Raw genomic sequence first — 21,354 nt, forward strand, 5'->3', positions numbered from 1 at the left:
ACACTTTTAGTTCATATTTTAACTTTGTCTTGACATATTATACTGGGACATTTTGGACAGTATGAAGGTCTATTTCATGGTGTATTGACATTTTTTGTTGATGTCATGTTTGGACAATTCATAATTTAACGTTTTTGATGACATACTATACTAGGAAAGTTCATATTTGAACGGGTGTTTACTGTGGAGGAGTGACGTCACATTAGCCGTAGCAGGTGTAATCTGAACACCTGTGATTGGATCGCTCAGGTTGGATGTTAACAGCAGGCGTGAACAGAGCGTCAACAGAACATCTTATAAATGTGTGGATCATTTTAAATTAGCAGTTACCACACGGTTGTCCACATGTTCGTCCCCGTTGCTCCTCGTCCTCTCCCTGTTCCTGTCTCCGCTTGGAAGAAGCTCCGGAAGTGGAACATTCCAAATTGGTCGACACAGAGGGGAGGAGTGGAATGTACCAAGTCACGGAAAGTACACAAAGGTGCAGGAGCAGCTCCACCTGTGATTAATAAACGTTCAAGTCCTCGCTGAACAAATAAAACAAAAATGGCAGCTGAATTTCTTTGTTGCTAAAACAGAAAAAAAAAACTCCACCGCCTGTCGGAAATGCTGCCACCTGCTGGACGTGCTTTCCCCCTCAACTTATAAAAGCTGCCTAAATGATCCCGTTTCATCTCTTTGTCTTAAAATGATCAACAGTAAATTCTGTGAATAAATTGATGTTTTTCCTTGTTGTGTCCTAGTATTACTAGAACACTTTTGACAGTTTTCAGTTTATATTTGAACAGTTTAATTTTTGTTGACATGTTATACTTGTAGGCAATGTCTCTTCAATAACTGTATGCATAACACATTATAGCACTCTCTACTGGCCATAAACTGCTACAGCACACAAACGTCATTCGACAACAAGACAGACATATCCTGATACTAAAATAAACAATAAGAGTTCGAAGGTCACAGTATAAATGTAAGAATTAGCAGCAAAAAGTTGTATGTATAACTTAGGAGTTTGTAATAGTGCAAGTCTTAATTTACGAGAATAAAGTCGTAATATTCTAACCTGTTGTTTTAGAATATGCAAGAAAATGCAGACTTTCACTTCCTGTCCGTCACTCTAAGACGTACTTGCACAACATGAACAATGACAACAATTCCCATTGCTACACATGGTAAAAGTCTGTGAAAAAAATATTTTCTCAATGTGGCCCAATGTGGTCATAATGTATGCTAACTTTTTTATATTATTTATTATATATATTAGTGTAGAGTTTTATGGCTATACAGCCATATACACACACACACATATATATACATATAAGTAAATGAAAAGCCAACTAAAGATAGACAATAACTGATAAAGCTTAGATTGTTAAAGATCTATTGCATCGGCTGTAAACAGCTCAATGTTATGTTTATCTTGTCTTCACAGTGACCTCTGAAACTGATGAAACTTTGACGTAAACCCAAGTCCAAACAGTTGACCTTAAAGTCTTATAGCAGCGTATATGCCTCAAATATGCATTGTTTGGGTTGGTGCGTGTGTGTAAAGGAACTTGACTCTGGTTCCCTGGAAACAGGCGTTGAACTCTGGAATAAACCCCCATCTGCACCAATCACAGGAAATGTAGCATTTACAAACGCCATCTTCTGTGTTTTCATCCGTCAGCGAGTAGATAAGAGAACCAAGAGGAGAGTCCCAACTCTCCAGAGTCTCGTCTGCAAGAAAGTGAACACATTTAGGGCATTATTGTCTCCCTGGAGCAACGCAAAAGGCATCAACTCACTGCCGATTCTTGGCAGCGGGTGTGAAGGCATTACAGGGGAACATGGCCTGAGAAATGAAGGCAACACCTGCGTGCTTAGCAGCAAGGAGTCGACTCCTTTCGCCATATTTGAAAGGATTCTTTTATGGTTTTTCCCGAGATATTGTTAAAGTACTTGTAAAAAAATAAGACAAAATCGTGTGTGTATTGCATTTTCTTTAGTACTTTACATATAACAGGAAAATACAAGGGTTTGTTTTCAAGAGAATACAGGAATTTTTTTAACGGTGCTCTGTACATTAACATATTATAGTCAGTGTGGTGTGGGTTACTTGGCGCAGTCAACGCGGCTGTGCACACCATGTGCACACAGCTTTCCATGGAGAGGGCAGGAAAAAATACAAGATCTTTAATTAAGTACATGTTGTAAAAAGGACCAAGTTTCTATTAGCAGCTTGAAGAAAATACAAAAAAAAATGAGCAACATATGCACCGTTCACCGAAGCAGCTTTTACAAAAACAGAGACACACATCACGGGAGAATGAGATGTAAAAAAAAAACTAATTAAAATTAAAATGATGCATCAATGAAATATTTACAGACTATGAGTAAATTAGTGTGTGTGTGTGTGTGTGTGGGGGGGATGTAACAAAAAGCTGCTAGTATACACTTAATCTGATTAAAACTGGGCTGACAACAGTGACGCTATCTAAACACAGCAACAGCCAGCTTTCATTAAGAATCCTACATTCACCCTGAGACACCACCACTTCCTGCTGGCTGCTGCTTCCCTCGCTCTCACGGCAGATCATGTCGATGCTGTGGCTGACGGACGGGCATGGACTGTCAAAAAATATCTTCTTGTTCTCAGATGGCAAAAAACACATCGGATGTCGTTTTCGCAACTTGCTCTTCATTACAAACACGTGGAACATAAAGAGGGCATGCAGTAAAACAAAAATCTCACAGTGGATGTTGAGTGTTTTTTGGAGTGTGCTTGTGTGAGGCACTGACGCACAATCACCGCATGACAACATGGCCACCAGCAGGGACGCCCCACGTGACAAAAATCGAACGCTGCTTGAGTCTACAATGTCTCAAGAACATGTTTGGTGCTTCATGTCTTTGTCAGACTGCATTTTCTGACTGGGAAGTGAAGTTAGATAAACCGCACCAAAGTCCATGGAGAAAACCAGCGTTTTTAGCTCAAGGGGAAACAGGAGCTGCTGCTCTGCTGCTGCTCTGCTGCTGCTGCACTGTTTGGTACGTCTGTGTCACTTAGGTGAATGTGGGAGGAAGAATGTCAAATAGTAGAGTCAAAAAATGAAACATTTAAACTGTGTGATGGAGGCAGCAGTGCATCAACAATGCCTGTGTGCTGTGATTTAAAATCACTGATTTTCTCTACGGGGTTTGGTGTGAGCGGTTTGGAAAATGACACAGACTTCAGTTTCCAGTCAGAAAATACTGTCTCATGCTGAGATAAAGTGTGAAACATATTCTTAGGACATTGTAGACTTAAAACGGGAATACATTTCAATCGTCGAGCCTTTGGTTAAGTGGCTAAAATTGGCGCAGCGGGGACACGCAGGACAAACAAAGTGCTAACTTTGTGCCTTTAACTCACACAACCACACTTACAAAAGCCTGACAACTAACATTTTTAAAAGTCCCAATCCAGGATTTATCAATATATCAAACGTGGGCATAAATATATACATGTAGAATAGGTATGGTTTACAGATGGAAAACAATCTTCTCAATGATCATCTGTGAAGAATGTCGTGTCCGTATTTACCCCAGTATTTACAATGTGGATGTAAAGACACTATGCTCACATTTAACATTTGTTATGTGGTTTTCCAATGAAACTTTTATTATTATTATTTTTTTTGTAAATAGAAACCCTGAAGCTAATATTTAGTGTAATAACAGCATTGCCACAAGAAGAACAATTCTGGATTGAGGCTGTTGAGTCTGAAAAGCAGGTGGCATGGCAACAAAATTCAAATGATTTAGTGAAATTATCACCACAGATGGCATCTGTAAGCATGACCTGAAAATGCAAGCCCTTAGAAGCAGGAAATAATGTTTCTTTTTGACTTTGGTTGTGGAACTGAACCTGCCGGACCAGAAGAACCATGTGGTTGTGGACCTGCTGAGGACACAGGTTCAATTCCATAACTTCAGATTCTGATTCTAATGATTCTGATTCCAACACTCTCGCTCATGACGAGAAACTTAACAAACACCAAGAAATTCACCCTGAGGTCGTCAGGACAAATAGCTTATTCCATCATGAGATGACTCTGTGGTTGTGTCTTTGAGGTTGTGAGTACAGCAGTTAAAATCTTAAAATTAAACTCCGTTTTCATCATGCTAACTATTTATCCCCCCCCCCCAGTAGTCAGTAAACATTTAAAGTCAGTGTAAAGGAAATTCTAAAATTATATATATGTTAGGAAATAAACAAACTGGGAAATTATTATTATTATTATTATTATTATTATTATTATTATTATTATTATTATTATTAATAATTGTAATTCCAAATTTCAAATGAAATTTCTCTCTGTAATTTGCGTGCTACGTGTTTCGCTCACAGGGCCCCGCTCACCTTAAAACAACGTGCCACGCGCAGTCACACAGGTTTTGCACTCACGTGACTGATTTAGGTTCAAGGTACAAAGACGTACTCGTGTAAAATGTGTACGCAGTAAGTCTGAGGGACACGTGGAGGTCCTATAATATATCTTTCCTGCAGTATTTAACGACTCAACACTGCAGCAACGTTGGCCAGTTGTTGAACAAGGCTGTGAGTTTGTTTGAGCTCGTTTGAAAACTCTCTTGTGAAACAAAAAAGGGTTACTTTAACAAGTAATTAATACACTTTGCAATTGATTTCATCCGTCAACTCTGGCTCAGTGGTAATTAGCACATTTTTCTGAAACTTTACACAGACTTTAAAAGTTCTACACTGCAATTAGCACCCTCGCACAAGAAAACCAACACTTTCCACTGTTGTTTTTAGCAGCATCTACTCAGCAACCACTCCGTCGTCTTGGCCCTGCCCGTGAAGTTCAGAGACCGCCAGGTAAGAATTCACCAGAGTATATTAAAACATAACAAAGGACGACAAAGACAACACGGCGCGACAACGTGGGATGACCGGGATTTAAATGACGCGGCAAAAAAAAAAACGATCAATCGTCTTCATGGTTGAGATGACATTTCCTGCAGGATCTTGTTTATCAATGAGAATGATTTCTGACACACAGGAAACACTTTTTGTTTTCCCCAAAAGCCGTTTTGGCCAAGCCTGGATTTGAAGAAGGGAAATCATAAATCATTAAAGGATTCGCTCTTTTTTTTTTTTCTTGTCACAGTTCTGATGCATAGCAAATCCCTCCCGTCCAACAATCACATGTGTTGGCAGTTTGTTAAAAAGCCACAGTTCCCCCCGAGACATCGCCGAGGCAAACCTTCGACTCACGACAAGACTATAAAATGTTCAAGACGCCGGCCGGCTGCCCGCGCTCCTCCTCGGTTGAACGACTCTCGCTCCATACGACATATATATACACGTACACTTTTTTAGAGAGGAATGTCCACATGTAGGCCTGACATGGCATGCGTGTGTGATGCATGATCACATATTCACTTCTGCAGTGTCGTATGAATGGTTATATAACTACAGTACAAACATTTACAAATTTGGAGGAAAAAAAAGTTGCTGATTGTGCCTCAAGATCCCCTGCCATGCAAAGACTGTTAGAGATCCCCACCCGCGATACACAAGCTCTTTTCTATTGATGCCCCATGCTGGAGATCAGCGGTCGTGTTTTCACGTGGTTACTACACTGACTCTAGCAACAGTGAGGGAAAAGTCGTCCGCTCAAGTGAACTGTGACCGCTTTGATAAGGCGTTAGACTTGTTCGGGAACAGGAGGGAGGGTGGTGGTGGGGGCCACTGTTTGTTGACTGTCTGTGAAATGTGGACGAATGCAAGGAATGAGTACAAATCATGAGTGTGCTGCACCAAGAACAACAATGAAAGAAGTTTTGCCCCCCAAAAAAACCCCAAAACAAACTCTTTTTTTTTTCCTACTTTGGCAAAAAAGAAAGAAAAAAAAATGATTTCAAACAAACACATTTCACTGGAGTCTTTGACAGTTTTTTTTTGTTCATCAAAGGCCTCTTAGTTTGGCGTCGGTACAGTACTGCAGAGTCCTAGTGAGCCAAAAATACGTCCAAAGCCATACGTTCCTCCACACTCCATATGTCTATATCAGGCGTTCTCTAAAATCAGATCCCGGAGCAGCTCTCACGCGTCGCCATGGCGCAGCTTCCCAGTGAATTTCCTATAATGGCCATAATTTACAGATTCCGCTCGTGAGTGAGATCCTCTGGTCAAGGTCTTTGGCTTCCTCCGCTCTCCGCAGTGTGAGTGTGTATGTGATCACAGCACTGTGCAAACTAAATGGAACAAACCTGAACCAAAACGACAGTTGGCCTTTCTAGTTTGTGAAAGAATTCATCTTTCACGCAGGTGAAAAAGAGAAAAATAGAAAGGAAGGTTTCTTTAGAAAGCCGAAGAGCTTCTTATCTCAGGCTATTTCTTTTATTCTGCGCATGTAATCGTGCAGTTCCTCTGGGTCTTGAAAGCCCATATCCTGGCAAACCCACTGAATGTCCTCCTCATCTGCGATGGGGATGGAGTTGTAGGGCAGCTCCTCTGTGGGCAGCGTGGTAAAGGTGGTGAACTTCACTCTCTTGCGCTTGGAGGTGGGTGAACTGGCGTCCTCGCCATTCTCCTTCGTCGAGCCTCCGGAGCTGCCGTCGCCCCGTCCGTGCACCTGGCTCTGAACGCTCGTCTGGGAGCTGCCACTGCTGTGGTGGTCCCCATGGCAACAAGTCTGTACGCCCTCCAGAGGGTTACTGGGGCTTTCTATCTGCTGCGGGGACAGATCACACTGGGCCCTCAGGGGCTGGCCGTTTCCCAGGAACACCCAGTGGTGGGAGTGGTCCATGTTGGCCTGACCCTCGGGCGGGATCCGCTTGTGGCGGTATTTCAGCACAAAGACGATGCAGTTGATGAGAAAGACCAAGATGGCCAAACAGAAGACGCCCAACAGAGCGTACATCCCGATCTCCAGGTCGGTCATGTTGCGTGGCGAGTGCACAAAGTTGTCCTCCTCCTCTTCATCACTCTCAGTCGGCTGCTCCTCGTTGCTAATTGTGGGGAAATTGGTGTAATCGATGGGAACACTAGCAGGCTGCTCGTTAGACGTCTCATAAACTCTTCCGTCGATGTTGGGATCAATGATTGGACGCCTGGTAACGGGTGCCAGCTCAATTTCTCCCTCTGTGGTGACCTCTTCCTCAGAGTCCTCCTCCGGGCCAAAGCGGACCTTGACGTACACCGCCGCGGACGCAATGACACTTTTGCGCTTGGTCTTCTGGCAGGCCTCGCAGATGGTCATCTCCACGCGTACCGTCTCACCGGATCCTTCGCCCTCTGCCACCACCACGGGCCAGCGTTGCTGAGGCTCCTGCGACACCGACACCACCTTGTCGTCCAGCGTGGAGGCGTTGAGGTTGTAGTCTTTGGGATCAAAGTAAGTCAGAGTGGCGGCCGTGTTGTCGCTGAAAAACATCCAGATGGAGAAGCTGGCCTCCTGTTGGACAAAGAGAGGTAAACAGAGTTATTTATATTGCACTTTTCCCGTAACAGAGTGAGTGCGTCACATAAAAACACGCTCACACAGATACATCTAGTACTGAGGTCATTCTAAATGTCGTTAATGTTAAATTTTGCTCATTATTTTCAGCTTTTTCTCATTTGTAGGATTCTGTCAGTAGATTTGTTGTATTTTTAGAAGTTCTGCACTTGAGTTTCTCGTGAAGTATGAAATCTCCTTATTCTTGCCACCTCGAGAACAAGAACAAAGTTATGTGTTCTTGTGGAGTATGTACAGGCCTTTAGCGTGTGGACCTGTTACTCTTCGATCTTATATTGAAGAGTCTAAACGAAAAAACACCCACAACACAATACGGCCGCAACCTCACAGAGATAACGGCATCTGTTGTCAAAGAACTTCAAACTGTGATTGGGAATTTTGGGAACTGTGGAGGGCAGCATTGCACCTCTCAGTGTGCAGCCTGCCAGAACTTACTGGAAGAAGATGAAGAAAGGAAGTAGAAGAACTGTTCTCATCTGATTTTACGAGCTCAGGACAGAGAGACATCCCCAAAAATCTTAGTATATAATATAGCCTGAGGATAAAACTCAACAATCATCTATCGTTGTAGTGAACCTGCAGCTTTAATATCCGTCCATCCATCTTCAACTGCTTTATCCTCCACATGAGGGTCGCTCAGCTCACGCCATGGACAGATTGCCAGACAAACGACAATTAACTCTCACACCTACGGCCAATTGAGAGTGTCCAATTTACCAAATCTGCATGTTTTTGGACTGTAATAATAAGATGTGCCTCTGCCTTTTGTTCACATCTCTCCCAAGAATATTTCAACGGATCAGGTGCCATTCTTTCATCAATGATCCTTTGAAGTTGTGGACGCGCACCAAGTGCCAACATCTCCAGAGCGTTTGTGAACATCCGCAGTGCGCTTCCTCGTGTGTGCTCGGTACAAGCCTTGGCAGACACGAGCATGACCCTGCGTCTGATGTGTGTGTGTGTGTGTGTGTGTGTGTGAGCACCAGAAAACCACTTTCAAGCACAGAGAAGGAGAGGGCGAGGAGCGCCTGCCTTGTCCTGAGGGCGACGGCTCTGCAGCACGGACAGATAAGACTCATGCGGCAACGTGTGCTTCGAATGATGAGCTCTCGCTCTGTGTGTGTGTGTGTGTGTGTGTGTGTGTGTGATCCTCTCATTTTTTCCATTTTCTATCACTCTTCAGTGTCTGTGTAAACTCCCTCCCTCCTGCGGAGAAATCCGGATAAAACGCTCCAATTCCTGCCTGGTGCTTATCTGACGACGCTGATCTGCTGCACAGTAACAACTGGCATGGCTGTAATCACAGCAGCATTGTACAGTTCCATTTGCTCACAGTGTGCTCACAAAACATCATCAACAATTAGCCAGTTTGTTAGACAGGAAAAAATGTCGAATTTAAACACAGCTCGACAGGTGTTTATTCTTTTTTCTGTTATTCAAAAGGCAGTTGTTTATACGAAACTGTAAAATTAAGGGGGAGAAGCTGCGATCATTTTGTACATTTTATGACGGAAGTAACTAAAGTAACTTAGTTACCACACAAGTTACTCTCCGTCATCTTGTGTGGTTTCACAACGTGTCATACAGCTCCGGGTGTCCACACACAAAAATAATAAGCCTCTTGAGAAGAAGAAGAATTTCGGGCTCGACATCGTAGACAGGAAAGTAAAGAACTACGTGTAAACCTGTTAGCTTTCCATAAAAGGAAGGTGCACCCACAGTAATTCCATGGCAGAAAATTCACTTTTTTTTATAAACTGTAGGGGCAAGGTTCAAACATAATCCTTTAAAACCAGTTCACATTCCAAATATACAGCCTGGAAGTGCATCAGACCATGTGGTGAGACTACAGTGTGGTCCAGCTGGAGGCACTGTGAGCATGGTTTGGTCTTAGATCCACTATGATGATCATAAGGAATTGGAAAGTGCAATTCTAACTGCTGTGATAGTATTCAACCAGCTTCTCTTCTCCTCTCGATCATCTCAGGACACGAGAATGAGGACAGCCTTTGATGTGGATGATTTGAATAATACATTGAATGACTGTGCAATGAAAAAGCTGATTAAGGAAAAATAAAAGAGACGGGCGGATGGTGGGTGTTTCGAGGCCGACAAAACAACTGGCAGCTTCATTTTAAAGTCAATCTGACACAGGAGCTGTGTTGTCTCGCCTCAGGTAATTTAAGTTTTCTTACATCAATATTAATATAATTATTATTTTTTTTTTTAGAAAACCTTCAGCATTCAGATTCTACAATTAATATTATCTGGCTATTTCCATAAACATCACAAATCTGGTCAAAATAAAGCAAAACAATCCATCATATAAACCATTTAATGTTTTTTTAATTCTAATTTTAATTCTACAGATCCACAAAATTATTCCTGCCAATTTCCATAAATTATTCCGCAATTTGGAGGACGTTTCACACATTTTCATATTTCCCTCACTGATTTGTGCTTTGATGGCACCAGAGAGAGGGTTTTCTTATGTGGATGTAAATTAAACACAAACAGCTGGGATTATAAAACACACATACAGAAAACAATCTCCGGGAAATGTCGTTACTCGTCAGCATCGGCTGGAGAAGGATAAATAATCGAATTCTGGTTCATTTATGGCTTATGGAGTCACTCATTTTGACGAGAGTGACGGTGGCAAAACACAAATGGTTTACGACGAACCTTCACACGGTGGAGCTCTCACTCCTCAAACGCTCCAACTTTGTCAAAACGGAAAAAAAAAGAGGAAGGAAAAAACGCAGATGGACCTTGATTTTTTTTTTTTGCCGACGCCGCCCATCCATAGTTTATGTGTTTCATTCATTTCTGGAGTAGTAGAGGACGTTTATGTTTAGTTTTTCCCCGAGAAACAGAATCAAATGGCTTGAAATAGCTGCAGTGCTCCTCTGAGAGCTTTGCCGGCAGAGGAATTGACTGCCTTTTATGGCCCGGCCATGGAGAGCACTTAGGACAATACATTACAATAATTAAATTTCAAGGTAGCCAAGAAGCGGAAAGCAGGAAAAATTGGAATTTAATGCTCGCTTCTCTCTCTCACTCTTTCTCTCTCTCTCTCACTCTCTCTCTCTCTCTCTCTCACTCTGCTGCCGATGCTTGATGTGGATGTCGTTGCATTGTGAGTGACCGGTGAGCCAATGAGAGGGTGAACACACAAACACACACACACATCCGCAGTGTTGTAATGCAACAAAGTACAAATACTTGTTACTGTACTAAAGTAGAAAATTCAAGTATCTGTACTTAGTTATTTATATTTCTTGCAACTTCTACTTTTACTCCAATACATTTGGAAATAAGTCTACTTCTACTTTTACTAAATAAGTTGTGTACTTCTACTTTCACTAAATAAATTGTGTGCTTCCTGCTTTCACTAAATAGGATTTATTGCACTTCTACTTTTACTAAATAAGTTGTGTACTTCTACTTTCACTAAATAAGTTGTGCACTTCTACTTTTACTAAATAAGTTGTGTACTTCTACTTTCACTAAATAAGTTGTGTACTCCACTATATTTGATAAATAATTTGTGTACTTCTACCTTTCCTCTAACTATCTTTGACTCATCGTTACTACCAAATAAAATCAAGAAGAAGAGTTGGTATTATGCTTTAAACGACAGTTTTCACCCATTCACACGCTGCAACATGGGGTTAAGTGTCTTTGCTCAAGGACACATACAGACAAGCAGAACCAGGAATTGAACCCACAACCTTCCAGCTGAAAGACAACTTAAATACAGTAAATGTCACATACTTATATATACATATAAGACTTCCAACTTCAACTCCAACTCCAAAGTAATTTCCTAGTTAAGATACTTGTACTTTTACTCAAGTATCAAGTACTTTAAATATCTTCTCCCAGGTGCAAGGATTCAAAGAGGAAATTTCTAAATTTCTTCCATAATGGACTCTTACCAATCACTTTATAAAAGAGGGGGTAAAAACTATTTAAAGCTGAATAAATCAGTGGTAATATTCTGCTGGGCTTGGCCGCTGTTTGGTTTGCTTTCACGTTCTCTGCAGCTGCCTTTGTCCTTTTTATCACCACTGTGGCTGCAGCTTTGGAGATATAATTTTATTATTACTGAGAAGTGAAAGTGGTGCCTGTTTGTTGACTGAGCCACCGGATTTGGGATTTGCAAATAAAGTTTGTTTTTTCCCTCTCAGGAGAGCGAGAAACAAGGAAACAGAACACTAAGCATTAATAAGGCATAAGAAGTTTATGTAGTCAGGGAAATGCAGAACTGCTGCATGCACTGTACTAAAATGCTACATGACAGCTCCCCAAATGCCCATATTTAAAAAAGAAAAAAGACTTCTGAAGTGAGGTTGTACCATGTACTTTATACAAGGTACAACAGGGAGAATGTATATTTTTACATTCTGTGTGCTCCCTATGCAAAATCAGCGAAAACACGCAAACACTGGGGATATCTGGAAAAATAGATTATAGCTAGTAAACAAAAATGTAAACTAATAATAATAATCTGTCTGCTGGTAGTATTGGCAGTGTAAACTCGCTTGAATATGATTTCCGCTTTAGCTTTGTGCTAAACAGCCAAGAAACAGAAATGTAAACAAGTTACTCTCCTGCACCAAAGCCCATTGAAAAAAACAGCAATTTTAGCTCGTGGGACACACGCGTTTGTGTGATGATTGTATGTCCGAACAAAGACTTTCAAACACAGAATTCACAAATGCGTGAATGTAGTGATATAGTCACGCCAGAAAATAAACAACTGCAGTATCCTGTGAAGTATAATCACTGTTTTTGTCAATGTCAATGGGGTTTTTAAAAAAAACCAAAAAACTATCCAAAACTAAGACATTTCACAGAATTTCAAAATAAAAATGTTTTGATATGGAACAGTATGACATTAATGATGAATAAAACATACTTATAATGCAAAATTAATGTACAAATAACAAACACAGACTCGATTTTAGAAAATAATTGAGGTTGGCTGTGTAATCACTTAATTCCACTAAATCAGTAGTAGTCTGTGAGCTTATATAATGTAAGTTATTGATGAATTTTTCATGTACAACATTGATTTATTCATATGTTTTGAGTCTGTTTACTTTTTGGATAAATCTGTGTTGATTTTAACCTAATAAAAGACAAGGATGATCTTTAAATTCTTAGCGTTCATTTAAAAACAAACCTGACTTCCCACTGCTGAGCCCAAACATGAGCAGCGTCGTCCTCAATTAGGAATGTGGAAATAAACCCAGGATATTTTCTTTAACTTCATCCATATACATGAGATTTTAATGTGAAAGCAACACTAACACTTGATATTTAACTCAAGTGCAGTGCTGGTAACTTTAAAAACCAGCACACACACACACTCAAAAATAAATATGTAGTCAGGTCTTTGGTGCCATTTTGCATGTTTTTACAACACTGTTGTTCATTTCCCAGATTACTATGCACTAATGTTTGCTGGGAATTTGTGCCAGAGAGCAAATGCCTCAGGTGGCTCTTACCAGAAAACACAAACACACACACACTTTTCCTTTGCTGTTACTTAATATCACATTTCACTGACCTACATTTATTCCCTGGAGACTTGGAGTCAAACCTTAACCCCAAACACAACATGCCAAAGTCCAACTCTACCCACAACCTGCTGCAAGTAATTGGTCACATTATATTTGTGTATAAATAAGTGTATTTTATTATGTACAAACAGCAGAGAAAAAGCTAATTATTTAACGTTACAGAAGGTATCAGTAAAGTTAGTAAAACGTTTACAAGGACAATAATTATGAAGAAAAAACATATTTTCCAGTAAAATAAAAACATTTGGTGTGACTTTAGCTGTGGTTCAGAGGTACAGTAACTTTTAGTTTGGTGGTTTGATTTCCAGCTCCTATTGTCCACATGTTACAGTGTCCTCAGGCAAGAATTATGTAATCAAATTCAACAAAACTTGGTGCAACTAAGTTTCGGTGTTCTGGTTTCACCTTTGTTGGCGCTACTGAGCCATGTGAACCATGTATTCTACTTATTTTATAACATTTTTGGCGAGTTCTGATTTGCGTGCCAATTTTTGAACGGTTCAAATGATTAGTACGACACAAATGCCAATGCTTTTGCCCTTTTAGCGATAATTTACCATAAAACTTTTACTGCTGCTTTGTGAAAGACCTTTGTTTACATTTGACTTAATGAATTATTTAAAAAAAATACAGTTTTATTCATGTGTTGATATAAAAGAAAAAGTCATGACAACTTCTAATTTACTTACATTTAACAAGAAAATGTTCCACCATTCACTCTTGAGACTCATTCATTTTCATACAAACATAATAAAATATAATTTAATGTTTTTGTACCTGTTTTGGAGTGGTGAGAGTCTGGATGCCCGTTGCCTTGGCAACCATAGTGTGGCTGTTGCCGGGGCTCGGCTGCAGCGACAGCGTCAGACCTGCGACGGTGTGAACCCTCAGCTCTGTGATGGAAACCTTTTCGTCCGTGACGGAGAACGCCGACTCTCCGAGTGTGGCTGTTGCCGGGGCTCGGCTGCAGCGACAGCGTCAGACACGGCCAGCTCTGGATGGAAACCTTTTCGTCACGGAGAACGCCGACTGAGCACCGCGTCCACGGCCAAGACACCTGAAAAACACAGGGAAAAAACATAAAAAACAAAACAAACTTTTATTGTTTCTCTCCATGACAGAGGGACATTGTTCGAGTCCAGGGTGGACACCAGCTTTATTGTCTTCCTGCAGCTCATAACGTCCATGACAAGACAATTTTAGATTAAAGTGCTTTGTGCTGGTGTTTGCTCCGGTCTGTCTACAATCCACACGTCAGTGCTGTCGCTGTCTATCATTGTAAGAAACAAACAAAAAACAAATGCCGGAGAGGTAATCAATCAGGCGGTGGAGACAAAAAAAAAAAGAAGGGTCAAGGATTTTGTTTTCAAAGTGACGGTTAACAGAAACACTCGTGTCCGTCTGAGCGTCTCCTCGTGGAAGAAGAACCAGAAACATTTACAAACTTCTCTCGTCTCTCGCAGTAATTCCAGGGTGTTTTTTTTCGCATGACAGGACTGTGAACCCGGTGTTTTACTCACTTTTAAAATATCATCATTTCACTTTGCAATTGCAACTACAGGTCACACAGGGACTCACTCAAAGTAAAAGGGCGTATCAGCACAAACAGTGACCTTGTCCTTCTCCAGGCAGGCAAGGGCTCTTTCCCATCAACGTCTTAAAGCACAACTATGCAGGATTTTTACCCCAATTTAACAGCTTCAGAGTCAGTGCGACAGTTAAATGATTTGTTGTGGGGAGATAGGTTAGCTGTCTCCACTGCCCCCTACTGTCTGTTAGCGGAATGGACTAGCGATCTTACAACAGTGTAAATTGTAAAAATATCTACTTATAAATATAAACTGTAGGGGGAGCTCCGTAGAGGAAAAAGGGCGCAAAGGCAACCGGACTTGCAAAGTTCTGGAGTCTGGGACATCAAGCACACATTCACATAGAAACAGCATTTCAGGAGCTCTGAAACGGTAATTTGGAAAAGGTTCCCAAGACATTTCCTGAAATGTGTCTCAAGTTTTTCAAAATGACAAAGAAAAAATATTGTTTGTATGTTTCTGTGTGGATGGGGACGAAGAAACGTGAATGCAGTAGCGAGTGTTTGACCAGAGAGGACAGTAGATTCACCAATTTGTATCAAAACACATATCATTTCAACAATTTTACAATAAACTGTGTATAGATTTGCACCTGGATCAAAAAATAACATTAACTAGATACACATATACACTTTTTTCCTCCTAAAAAAACACACAAAACACCATACAGTATATCATTGCTACATTTTGCATGTACTGTACATTTTAACCCTGCAATCAGTAACTCTGTCACCCCTTTCCGAGTTCCAACCTAGTGGAACGCACCGTAAACTATACCATCTAGTGGTTAACATGTGCAAGTGCAAGGGCCAAACAGAAATGGACGTTCCGTTGTAGTAAATCAGTCGTGTTTATATTTTATCCAGAGACAACAGCTAGAAAGTATGAAAAACATGATAATGATATACATATTTACATAATATAACAGGGCGTCAACATGAATACAAAGCAGTGGCACAGGTGTATTTGTGGTGACACAGGTTGGCTGCATAAAGAAGGTGATTTTATCTCTCGCAGACTCGGTTGCTTGTATTTCGCCGAGTTCATTTATGTAATGATCTGCATGGAGGGCAGCGCACAGTACATTACACTTATCAGATCCTAACATCACCATGGCAACGGGGAAAATAAAAATAACAGGCCTGCGACTCTTTATTGTCGTGCCAGAGATTTACAGTTGACGGGGGCTGTAGTAAAGGTTTTAAGGCTCCGGTTGCCTGAATTTGACACAATAATCTACCGCCGCTGCTAAACTTTTTATTTTGAGCTTTTCTGCAGCTCGATCTTCAGCTTCTTATCCGAGCTGAAGTTTGCTTAGCTGAGATTTTGTCAAAGGTCAGGAGTGAAGCAGAGAAAATTACTTTTTAAATTTGAAAATAATAGACACATGGACCTTGAGGTGTCTTTTTGTCTTTATGTGCGACATATTTTTGAAGTTCCTGAATATTAGTTCCATCATAACTCTACATTAATGTAAACCACTCTCACACCAAAGTCCATGTGTTTGCCACTTAAACAGTTTAAGCCTGCGAGAAAATGAAGTTACTGTTCCTTTGTTCAGTGATTACGCCGCACACCAAAGTCCATTGAGAAAATCAGCGATTTTACATCACAGCACACAGTGAGTTGTTGATCCACTGCTGCCACCATCAGTAAGTTCAAACCACACGAGGCAGCAGTGGACCAGCAGCTCCTGTGTCACTGCTCAATAAAAACGCTCATTTTCTCTATGGACTTTGGAGTGGTGTTACAAACCTCCAGTTTTCAGTAATCCTGAAGGGTTTCACTTGTATTTTTTGATTTTCATCTCATATCTCTCAGCGTTTGTTTGTGAAGTGGGAACTTGCTCGGCTTCTTATTCTCCATTGAGATTTTTGCCTTCACCTGTCCTGAACTCTCTTTCAAACCCAATCCACACTTTATTTTTTTCTATTCTCACACAAATGTCATGGCAACACACACACACACCTGCAGAAATAGCTTCTTTCTGCAGCAGCTCTTAGGTCTGACAGTGAAGCCCATGTATTTACGCTGCTCTTCAGGACCAGACCTTCACTGTGTCACCTTTGCGACGCTGGCGACGACATTTTATTCATTAGGTGTCATGACGACTGTTTTGTGTGGCAAAGAAAAGGGGAAAAGAAAAGGAATTGAAAGAGGGTCCAGGACGAGTGTAATGTTCTTTACCAATGTCCCCTCAGCCTGCAGAGGTTAATGTTTGGAAACAATTAAGTGCTGCCATTAGGCGCGTACGCGTCCTTTTGTAGCTGTTTCGCCTGCAGCTCCCCCCTCTCCTCTGTCCTTGACATTTTGCATTATATGTCGCACTGTCTGTGCTTCGTGGCCGTCTGTGTACTGTCATCATGTGAGTAAAAGGCTCTCAAGTCACAAAATAAAGGCGCACAAAGGACAAAAAAACACTAGAATTAGTGCCCTGTAGTTGTCTGCTTGCATAACTTCACAAACTATTATTATCACAGAGGCACCGACAGGACAGGATATACCCACAAATGTTTGGGGCCCCCCCAGGTTCAATTTTTAACAACAATAAGGCCCCGAATCACTTCTCAAACACTGACCAACATGAGCCATGTCCAGTGTCAAGTGACCTGTGAGTGGCAGTAATGAGCCTGAATAAGCAGAAAACAGATGTATATTCTCTTCACCGTCTCGTGCCAGAAATCCATTTGTCACTTTCCCACAAAAAGAGAAAAAAAACTAACAAACAAACTCATTTCCGTGAAAACAATATCAACACAGATGGTCTTGTTGTTTTTCTATCGCCATTACACTGAGGAAACACTTTTAACATCATCATGTCACTGTCACACACACAGGAAATACAAGTTTCACTTCCTAAAGTTCCAGTGTGCGACCTCTATCGCCCCCCTGTGGACATGTGAGTAATTACCACAAAATACAGATTTGACCTAGTTTTTCTCCCCTGCTCCCCCGCTGTCTCAAGATTTTACTACAATATTTGGTGTTTTCTGTCTTTTATGGTCTTTACTTGACCAGGAAACTTACTTAATATCGGATTATCACGTTTATGATAAGACAGAGTGGTAATTGCCTCATTAGGACCAGGTTTTTGGTCTACATTAGCCCTTATTACAACCTTATTTTGAAAGGGCAGACGTAGTCAAACCCAAAAAAACATTGCTTTGGGACCTAAAAAGTTGGTTCTTAGCTGGAACCAAATAATAGTTTGCAAACCGTGACATCATCAGTGGGCGTGTCTTATTCTGGGTCGTGAAGACAAACAAGAAGTCGAGGAAGTATTGAGAAAAAGTGCTGGTGTTCTGTTTACTTTGTCCTCCTACTCTGGTTCCTCTTAAACTGGTGTGAACGTGGGCTGGTTCACCAGAAAACACCAAGGTTCTGAGATTCCAGAACTAGGTCCAGAACCAGAACCAGAACTGTGTCTGCCTGAAAGCATTAATGAGGACTTTTGGTCTCATTTATGCCTGAAAAGAGGCAACAAAGTAAATACACACACACAAGCTTGATCTGCAAATGGCTGCATAAACTCTGGAGTTGTTACTGCTACAAACTTAAATATATGCATTAAGTTTGTTTTATTTTTGAATTTCAAGACTATTTTTCCATGGGTTGTTGAAAGAAGCCGAAGATTAACAAGTCATTTCACGGGCAGTGACAAGGAGGTGAAGGTTGTGTCGACTTCTGTGTAACAACAATGGTAATAATAATAATAATAATGATCATCATCATGATAATAATCATAAAAACACAGGTCCGTGCATAAATCCTGCTGAGGTCAGACCCAGTGAAAAGTGCTAACTATTGATTTTCTGCTGTTCCACGTTAGGTTCACTGAAGAAAAGAAAATCACAAACACAGTTGAAATCGATGCGGGCGACCGCGTACAAAATGTCACAACACGATTCGCCACATTGTGCATTGATTTTATGGAATAGAGAGAAAACGTAAGCAGAGACTGTGGTTAGTGTAATAATCTCCTTCAAAGACTCGTAATATTGCGTGGGCTTTTATTCCTCAGCTGCCATGTATCCAGAGATATTTACTAACATTACACGTCCGCCCACAGACGCCAAATTATATAAAGATGAGGCTGAATGTGGACTTTAAAAACATATATGACTTTTACTGTGTATTTTAAATTCAAAGGATACACCCTATGAAGTATATTTAGGTGGAGATGCAAGTCCCTGGATTCCAGGTTCCTTAATTAAACATTATTTCAACTTAAACGTAGTTAAATAACAACTTTACATTGTGCGTATATGTCACATAGTTTTATTTTTACATTAAATCATATATCAGCCTTTTTAAGTAGAGGTTAAGTCAGTTTTTAACACAACTTTTAATGACATGACTGCTGAGAAACAAGGAGCTGACACTGTCGCTTTATTTTGTTAGCATCTGTTTTTATTTTTTGGATTTTGCTTTATCCATGTTTTGTGTCTTTTTAGATGTAATTTATTGCTTTGTGTGGGCTTTGATACTACTATTTATTCTGCCTTTTATTTATTATTCTGTACAGCACTCACAAATAAAGTTGGATTGTATTGGACTTCCTGCTCAGTGTTGTTCTGTTCTCTTTTTACTCGTCTTATATGCAGATGAAATAAATGTACATGTGCACATCTATGCATATATGCAATAAACGTCTATTTTGATTGCATAAAAACACAGTTATGGACAGTTATAAACTGTCAGACAGTCAACTCCACCTCCACAAACACAAACATACACATAAAACCAGGCACAAGTTCTATTAAAAGTGAGGTTAGTCAAGGTTTATGTTCATTTACAAGTTAATTTCTATCATTTCTATCATGATAGTTTCCTACTTTGAGTCACCTGTAAATCTTTAATTAAAAAAAGCGACACAAATGAAGAATTAGTCAGTGAGTAAAACTCTGGAACACGGAGACAAACAATGAGCACACGTTTATTCCTCTTTCTCTTGGCACTAACGCTGCGTTTTTAAACTGGCTCCTGAGCAGAGGGAGAATCGGCTTCAAACAGACTTTTGTCACATTAAAAATAAAAGACGGAAAACCCAGGAGTCCCTGAGTTCTCTGTTACCAATATCTGAAATAGTCCGGGGTGTATTCGCTGATGAAGTGCGGCAATTTAGTCTTTAGCTTCCCTCAGATTGCCTCATTTACTTCCACCACAGTTACTGATCTCCTAAATTTTGAAGCTCCCTCAGAAACACGTTTTAATATCATAAAAATCTACATCTAAACTCTTCAAGACTTCATCTTAATAAGACTTAAAGACCGTGTGAAGAAAATGGGGAGCTTTAGTAAAGACTAAAAACTGTTTCTCTTCTGACTTCTGTACAGGATCTTTTTAATCCGTTAAAAATATGAAAAATATGTCTATAATAACCACGATGTGAAAACACACATAAATGCTCTGACAATTGATTTAAAATTCACCCGAAAGATGAAGGAAATGATGTATACTCCTGCTAAACTGCAAACAAAATGGTGAAAATGGTGCTTTTCTACGTGTTTGTTTAAGAAAAGGTTTGAAACCCAAGTGTTTATGTTGAGAACTTTGGTTTCCACTAAAGCGTGTACATGTTTTACTGTGTTTTCTTCACCAGTCGATTTTTGCTGAAATTTACTTGATTTTAAACTTAATTTTTAAATTTGATGATTTTAAACTTTTTTTTAATCATTCAAAGTGATCAGTAGCATATTTCCCTGTGAGGTGACAATGTCAACTGAGCTATTGTGTTCTTGAGTACTAATTGTTTGGTCCATGAAGTGTTGAAAAATGTCAGTGCTTACCAAACCCCCAAAATAATGTCTTGTTTTGTCCACAAAGGAAAATGATTCTGTTTATTCTTCTTTTAAGAAGCTGGAAAATCACGGAGCTGGTTTGAATTATTAAAAACAACACCACAACGCTCAAACCCATGAATCGATGATAAAAATAGTTGATGATTAATTAACTGATTAATCATAGCAGCCCTCATTTTTAACTTTAATTGTTATCACACTATATTATAATAATCTACAACAACAATAGTTATCGACTGGAGCTTGAAATTAACTTTTCAACATTGCCAGTTATGGTAAAAAAGTGCCATTACCATTTCTAATCTTTATTTAAAGTTCTAATCACACATTGGTCACAATCTGGTGAAGTAATGAGTCAGTTTCTTTTTCTTCGCCTCCTCATGGTCTGATCTAAACGTCTGGGATGAATACTGAATCATGGTCGTGATAAATGTGTCACGCGTGGGTCATGTGTGTCAGTGAGGAGGGGTGAGGAGGGGTGAGGAGGGGTCAGCCGTGCTCGTGTCGCTGCTTCCAGCTCAGCTCCTGGCTGAATGTGTCATCGGCGCTGCAGGATGCAGCAGGGCCGAGTGAAGTGAAGCGGGAAAGCAGTGACAGGTCACATGCTGTCCATCACGCTGCTACTCCTGTCTGCCACCGCCGAGCGGCTCGTGGCTCACGGCTCGTGGCTCCGCGGCGTCTCCTCAGCCTTCGCTGACGTTTGCAGGATCACAGGATCGATGACGGCGTGCGAGCGGCAGATTTAACACTGACCGGCATGGTTTTCCTCTCAAAACACGGGCCAGTGCTCGCTCAGGCTGGTGCAAATGACTTCTATCAAATGACATTATCTTCCGCCATGCTCCACTACAGTGTATGCTTGTCT

General features: G+C 40.6%; 1 protein-coding gene across 1 annotated transcript in view; it reads right to left on the minus strand.

Moving 5' to 3' along the window:
• Positions 1–5,551: 5,551 nt before the first annotated feature.
• Positions 5,552–21,354, minus strand: part of tmem132e (transmembrane protein 132E) — a 113,576-nt gene continuing 97,773 nt past the window's right edge. The window contains exons 8-10 of the mRNA XM_044042229.1: positions 14,130–14,156; positions 13,877–14,046; positions 5,552–7,445 (exon numbers count right to left, since the gene is read on the minus strand). Coding sequence (XP_043898164.1) covers positions 6,375–7,445; positions 13,877–14,046; positions 14,130–14,156 — 1,268 coding nt within the window. The 3' untranslated portion in view covers positions 5,552–6,374. The remainder of the gene's footprint in view (positions 7,446–13,876; positions 14,047–14,129; positions 14,157–21,354) is intronic.

The sequence above is a fragment of the Solea senegalensis genome, linkage group LG13, assembly GCF_019176455.1.
Source record: "Solea senegalensis isolate Sse05_10M linkage group LG13, IFAPA_SoseM_1, whole genome shotgun sequence".
NCBI classification, from domain to species: Eukaryota; Metazoa; Chordata; class Actinopteri; order Pleuronectiformes; family Soleidae; genus Solea; species Solea senegalensis.